Source organism: Apaloderma vittatum, unplaced genomic scaffold (assembly GCF_000703405.1).
Source record: "Apaloderma vittatum isolate BGI_N311 unplaced genomic scaffold, ASM70340v1 scaffold32313, whole genome shotgun sequence".
NCBI classification, from domain to species: Eukaryota; Metazoa; Chordata; class Aves; order Trogoniformes; family Trogonidae; genus Apaloderma; species Apaloderma vittatum.
In genome coordinates, this window is record NW_009706943.1 from 1 (window position 1) to 7,013 (window position 7,013).

Here is a 7,013-nt window from a genome sequence, read left to right on the forward strand (position 1 = left end):
CCCCTCCCGCAGCTGGGTCATCGCCATCATGGGGGCCGTAAGCAGGAGCGAGAGGAGCCAGAGGACAGCGCTGGCCAGCTTGCGGTAAGCGTTGCTGGCCCGCCTGGCCAGCAGCGGTCTGGTTACCGCCCAGTATCTCTCCAGGCTCATGGCGGTCAGGAGGAAGATGCTGGCATGCATGGTGAGGAGGTCCAGACTGAGCAAAAGCCTGCAGCCCACATCCCCAAAGAACCAGTCGTGGGCAAAGTAGGTGCAGACCACAAAGGGGATGGTGGAGAGGTACAGGAGGTCAGCCAGGGCAAGGTTGATCACATAGACACCCAAGGAGCCTGCCGAGCGGCCCGCCACCCTGCCAGAGGCTACCACCACTGTGTAGATGTTCCCCACCACCCCAGTGAGGCACATGACCAGCAGCACTGCACCCAGCGGCCCTGTGACCGGGCTGTCCCCTCCCAGGACACTATCGCCGTCACCCCCACCACTGTTTTCCTCCAAAAAGCTGACACCCTCGAGATCCTCTCCAGACCTTGTGCTGACGGGGGAAGGATCACACGACATCTTTGGGTTGGGTGAGCAAAACCAAGTCAGGCTGTCAGCAACCCATTCCTTCCCTCTGCCTTTCCCCTCGGTGTGTAGCCTCAACACAAGACGGAAGAATGGCAAGAGTTCAGCAGACACAGGGTACTCCAGAGAAGTCTATTCCTCACCTCCAGCTGCACAGCCCATTTTGCTGATCTTGTCCACCACAACTCCGTCCAGCAGTTTTCCTGAGGGCTGAGGAGGGGACGCTCCCTCCCCTTCAAGACTGATAGGTGTAAAATAACCTCTGCCAGTCAGGAGGAAATGTCTCTGCTCTTCACCAGATCCTCATTTCTTGTTTCTCCAGCATTTGCTGGGCCCACGGAAACCAGCAGACTCAGTGGACAAGCAGGCTTCTCCTTCTCCCAGGTCTGTGTCCTCTACAGCTCAGACAGACTGTGAAAAGGTGGGCTCTGCTCCCCTGAACCAGCCCCTGCAGAGTTGCTTTGCCCACTGCACAGAGGAATGTGTCTGACTCAGAGCTTCGCACACCGGTGTGAACACGGTCCTAGTTTATACTGGGTACTTAGCCACCAGCTGAGGAGACATGGTGGCTCCCCCCTCTTTCTTGCAGACATGCTCCTTCTACCCCAGTGCCTTCCTCCACCTCCATCTTCCTTCTTGTTCCCTTTTTCTCTTTCTTTTTCTCATTTGAGAGAGGGTATAGCTGAAAGCCAAGACTTTGTAACGTGGCAGAGGGAAAAAACATCACACCGTGGCTTTAGAAGGGAAACAAGGGCCAGCCCTGAAAGTGCAATAGGCAGGGAGCTGCCACACTGCTCTCCTTAGCCCTTTGCCAAGCTGGGCTGAGAAGGCCTGTCGCCCTGCTCCCTTCCAAGCCCATCAGGGACCCAGGAGGTCTAGACAAGGGATGTAACTTCCAGTTCAAAGGCAAGCCCACAAGATTGTATGATATCTGACATTTTTTACTTCTTGGCTACATTCCACCCTTGTCCCCTAGTCAGCAGCAAGCTCCGAAAGACTCAAAGGGATGGATATTTTAGACTGATTCTTTCCTTCCTCTCCTTAAAGACCATCCTCCTTTTCTACACTTTCTCCCTTTACCTCGTCTGTTGCCTCACCTCAGAGCAGGGAGCAGAAGCCTGTTAAGTAGGCACCACTGCCTTCTAGCGGGACATTGCTGCACGACACCCATGTCCTCCGCTCAAACGCTACCTTGCTCTTTCTTCATCCACGTGGAGCCTCAGTCGTCTCAGGGAACAGACATGGTGGGAAAGAATCTGCAGAGCAGAGGCAGCTATGCGTTAACAAACATGCTCTGCTGCTAGTTCACAGAGGTCGTCAGCCACTGCGGCCACACTCTTTTGCATCCTCGGTGTATTAGCTTACTTGTGGCCGAGTTAAATGCCTCTACTCGCGCACAGCAGCAAGAACTCAGCGGCAAATAGGAGAAAGAAGCATCCTGCTGGTATTGCCCTCACTGCAGTAGGGCCCAAGCACCTTCGCAGCCAGCGTGCTGCATGCAACAGCAACAGCTTCAGCATGGTCTTGCCACCAGAGCGGGCGTATGGCACTAAGCATTGATGCAGGCAACTGCAGAGCCCTCCCTGTGGGTTGTGTCAACTCTTGGCATGTCTGGGTCACTCTCAACACTTCTTTCCAGAGAACTGAATTTGCAGATCTTCAGGTATTTTCCTAATGGACCACCCTATTTTCACATTACCAGAACCAAAAGACACTTCGTTTTGGAACACAAGCTTTGCAATAGCATCCAGTTTTTAAGACGGTTGTGTTCCAAACTGGGAGAGATCAGCAAACTGCAGTGAAAACATACTTTTGGGCAGAAAGCTTAATTGTGTCATGGCAGCAGGATGAGTGGTGTTGCTTCTCCTCCGGGAATTTGATGCTCCCAACAGGTTTTGGTGGTCTCAGCACAGAGAGAGCCCCCTTGGACCATGCCTTTGCCCACTTGACTCTGATGGGAAGATTCACCGTCCATGTGTCCCAGGAAATGAAATGAGGAGCCACGGCATCTTGCTCTGATTGACCATGCCTTTTTTTCAAGAAATGACCTCATGCCTTAGCAGTTAGCAGCTCAGCTCATTGAGGAAGTTAAAATAAATTACAACGGGATCTTTAATTCATTTCTTTAGGAGCTAATTAAAATACCGGTCGCCTCATTAATTCCAGTTAGCTTCCCTTAACACACGAGATGCCTACTTTCACACTGCCTGTGTAAAACTGCAGGCACATCAGATTCTAGTCATCAGCGGAACTCAGCTGGTCCTTCCAGCATTAGCTCTTCCAGGAGCACTTTAAGAGATGATCTTTAAGACATGAATCATCGGTTGATTTAGCAGTTAGAGCTAACTGTTACTAGAAGGACATGAGCATACAGACCACTACTGAATAAAATTATATGTGTATGTAATACACAACATATACATATGCAATGCATAGGTCAGAATGGAAGTGCCAGGCCTTTGACATACAGAGAATGAGGGAGCAGGAATCCATGTAAGTTCAGACATCAACCCCTAGGCTTTGTAAAAGCATCCTAAGTCTGTACCAGACACAACATAGGCTGCTCTCTGCTGGGCCTAACCTCCCTCCATTGGTTTGACTAAAGACTCGAACTTGACAGCTGAACTTGAATGGCATGAATATCCCCATAAGCATCTTCCCTAGGGCAATATTCCACCTCCCAAGACTTTTTTTTACGTGCATGCGTGCATACACACACACACACACACGTTATTCACAGACACGCAAGTACGCATGTGGGTTGTTTTTGAGCAGGTCTCTTAACTTTCGCTGTTAAGGAAGGTCTTCACACAAATGCAGTCTGAAGAAGTTTTCAAGACTATACACAGCAGGAGGAAACAGGCTGTTAAATTACATCTTGTAAAGTGGCCCTTCTCTAGCTGATCAAACTCTGTAACCAGCAGAGAAGCCGTTTCTTGTACAGGAACAGTCTCTCCTAGCCCAGCAGCCTCTGCAGACCGCTGGCGGGTAGCTCCAGCCATGCAGCTGTTTTCTTGCATAAGATAGGTGCCTGTCTGCAGTTTCACACAGGAGTGATGCTAGGTCCCATGTGCAACAGAGCAAGTGCCAAGTTTTCAAGGCCTGTTGACAGGCAAGGCCTGTCAGCATCCAGTCAGATCACAGAAACTCAACAGTCACAGGCTGCACTGAGGATTCAGACTCACAAAGTCTTGCACTTGAAAGGAAGCAGCTTAATTGGGCCCTGAGAACAAAGTAGACCATCTTTGGGGAAAAAAAAGTGCTTCAAAGGGTGCTTTGAGAGCACTGTGTTTCTCTGACATCGATCTTCTCTTCTCTCCTGACAGCCCACCCAACAGGACAAGGTAGAGTCGAGTCATAGTGAGGTTCCTGCATAGCGTCCTAAGATTTAAACTTGAAGTAGGCTTCAACTGTAGTGAAGGAAAAAGATGATGCATTAGAGCGATACTCTGAACCAAGGTGGCAGGAGAGGGTAAGAAACAGGCTCCAGGCACTTACTTGCGTATTCCTGCGGTGTCATGGCCTGGTTGATGACACTAGTGAAGGCTGCGATCCAGTCCAGCTGGTCAGCCTCCGTCTCACAGGTGAAGAGGTATTCCCGGTCAGGAGTGACAATGGTGAGGCCATAGTGCCAAGAGAAGTTGCCCTGTGTCCCCGAAGGCAATCCCTTCTGGACGCTATAGCCATTCTCTCTGCTGCCCACAAATACCTCACCCTTAGCATAGGCATCCTGCACAGCAAGAGGGAAACAGAGGGATTTACGGAATCCCAGAAGAACTAGGGAATAATAGCAGTGCCTTTAAGGATAGGAGGAGAGTAGGTGAGAACCAAGGATGTAAAGCAAAGAGATTTGCAGGTGTTCAGCGGATTCAGAAGAGCAGAGAGGCTATGCTCGAAGGCGGCAGCAGCAGCAGCAGCAGCAGAAAGGAAAATTTAAGAGCATAGATCTCAAGAGGCCTCAGAGGAACTGCTGCTTCTGTCTCTCCATGTCAACCCCACTGTCACTCTCCTCCCCATCACCACCTTTACACCGCTGCCCTCCCTGTTCCCACTGTCTGAAAGCAGCAAGACAAACACAGAAAGCATGAGATGAACTTAGTGGGATGGAAAGGGGAAGACCTAGAGTCTGTTCAGAGCAGCTGGGGAACCCACAAGCCTCCCTTACTGCAGAGCAAAGTCTCTGGTTGCTCTTTGACCCTGCCCTCAGCACTGCTGCCTGCAGCTGCCAGAGGTCAGATCTCCCCCTCACCAACGGGTCCTTGAAGTACATGAGCCTGCGGTGATCCAGCGTGAACCAGCGCTTCTTAAAAGCCTCTCTCTGCTGTAAAGCGAAGAGGTGACATATGTAAGGCGACAGTGCCCTCTGCCGCCAGCAGTGCGAATAGATACCCAAAATTAATCCCAACCACCTGAACCAAGCACTGCAACCTCCTCCTCGCCCTTTCTGAGCTGAGAGTGAGGATCAGTATCAGGTTTTTCAGTCCCAAGTGCTGTCCCCAACTCCTGGACTTCTGTGAAAGACCCCAGAGTTGAGACAGGAGAAATCTAGACACTAAATACCTGTAAGAGCACGCACACACAGACACATGCAGAGAGATCTGTTGTTCTGGGAGAAAGCAGGGACTCTGGCTTCATCTACTTTCACATGTGTCCTTCCCCTTCCTTTTATTCTCCCCTCCCTTGGCACACACACACTCTTCCCACGGGTGTCTAAAGAGCCAGGGGCAATGGGGAAACAGCAGGAGAAAAACATTGAAGTAGGGAAGGTCAGTGCCTCTGTGGGAAGTCCCTGTTAGATTTTTTTCTCCCACAGCAGCTCACCTTGGGACCAGTCTTCTCCATGTATCCCTCCTTCAGGAAGTTTCTCGTCAGGCGATTTTTAATCTGACAAAAAGGCAAGAGTAACATTCACTTAGCCACGTTTCTTTGCTATTCACTTTTGCCCCGATCTTTCCTTCTACTCGCCAAAATTCAGATGCCTTTTAAACTCATGTTTGCAGAACTGCCTAGCCAGGAGTCACTTCTGCTTCCAAAATGCCCAGAAACAGCAGACAGCAGTTGTTCTCTGGCCACCACAGGCCCTTTTACACACCCTTTCTCATCCCTCTATCTAAACATCGCATTTTCCACTTCTCTACCTGGGGTTCTAATAGTAACTAATGGGGCTCTTTTATCACATAACCGAATCGCAGCAGGAGACTCAGCACCGCGCTCTAGTGCTGCCTTACCTCATTATCACTGGCAGTGGGAAATGCTACTTTCAGATAATGGAACTGCACGGAGCGAATAGCATTGAACCAGTCCACTACCTCCTGAGAACAGAAAAGAACAGGGCAGAAAGCTTAGGCAAAGCAGCAGTGAGCCATCTAAAGTCACCCAGCTGCACACAGCCCTACGTCAGCTATGAACACAGCCAGCTCTCACCTGCAGCATCTCCCTCACACACACACACACACACACACAGCAGCACATCTGTACATCTTCTGTGGCAGTTACTCCCACACAAATCGACTCAGCCAGTGCTCCCTGCAGCAAAACTCTCCCACAGACACACAAACACAGAGCCAGAACCCCCACCCTGCCACCTGCAGCAACTCACATGCACACACCCTGTCCTACCCATGCTTGAGATTATTTAAAAATTAGCAGCTTCTCAAATCACCTCAATTGCTTTCCAAGTGTTTGATGCTAAACCCAGATACCTTTCCGCTTTCATGGTAGACAAATATATTCCGGGTCTTGTTGTCTTTGAGATAGGTGATCTGCAGGCCGTTGGGGTTCCCAATCTTCACTGGCTGGAACGTAGCATTGATGACATCTATTTTAACGTTGATTTTGGGTTCTTTGGCCTGAAAATACAATGGCATTGGTCATGCATGAGCAACTCTACTGGGAAAGAGACCAAAGCTACTGACTTAGCGGGGTAAGGCAGGGTCAGTGGGTTTTTAAAGGTAGTAACTGCCCCTTCCTAAAAAAAGTGGTGTAACACACACACTCTTCACTGTGTGCAGTGCTTGAGCTCAAGCAGTGGGTCGGCCCCTCCAATTTAGATTTGAGCTGTGCCTACCTCTGGAACTGACAGTGAAACACTGAGAGTGCATCTGACTTGACACCTGAGGCAGTCTAAAGGGTAACTGACCTCCTGGAGACACAGAATCATAGAACAGTTTGAGTTGGAAAGGATCTTTAAAGATTACCTAGTCCAACTCCCCTGCCATAGACAGGAACATCTTCAACTAGATTGGGTTGCTCAAGGCCCACTCAATCCAGCCTTGAATGTTTTTCAGGGATGAGGCTACCTACCACTCTCTGGGCAACCTGTTTCAGTGTTTCACCAGCCTCATCTTAAAAAATGCTTTCCTTATACCTAGTCTAAATCTACTCTCATTTAGTTTAAAATCATTGCGCCTTGTCCTATCGTAACAGGCACAAAAGGAAGCACAAAGGGA

At 49.9% G+C, this 7,013-nt stretch overlaps 2 protein-coding genes across 2 annotated transcripts in view; both read right to left on the bottom strand.

Moving 5' to 3' along the window:
• Nucleotides 1-10: 10 nt before the first annotated feature.
• LOC104271352 (urotensin-2 receptor-like) lies at nucleotides 11-558 on the bottom strand (the record flags this gene model as incomplete). Its single annotated transcript, XM_009865987.1, has 1 exon — nucleotides 11-558. A coding segment is annotated over exon 1 (548 nt), but the record flags the coding sequence as incomplete, so codon positions are not given.
• Nucleotides 559-3,929: 3,371 nt separating this feature from the next.
• Nucleotides 3,930-7,013, bottom strand: part of ADAP1 (ArfGAP with dual PH domains 1) — a 6,526-nt gene continuing 3,442 nt past the window's right edge. The window contains exons 6-11 of the mRNA XM_009865986.1: nucleotides 6,267-6,413; nucleotides 5,793-5,876; nucleotides 5,386-5,448; nucleotides 4,814-4,885; nucleotides 4,063-4,294; nucleotides 3,930-3,974 (exon numbers count right to left, since the gene is read on the bottom strand). Coding sequence (XP_009864288.1) covers nucleotides 3,946-3,974; nucleotides 4,063-4,294; nucleotides 4,814-4,885; nucleotides 5,386-5,448; nucleotides 5,793-5,876; nucleotides 6,267-6,413 — 627 coding nt within the window. The 3' untranslated portion in view covers nucleotides 3,930-3,945. The remainder of the gene's footprint in view (nucleotides 3,975-4,062; nucleotides 4,295-4,813; nucleotides 4,886-5,385; nucleotides 5,449-5,792; nucleotides 5,877-6,266; nucleotides 6,414-7,013) is intronic.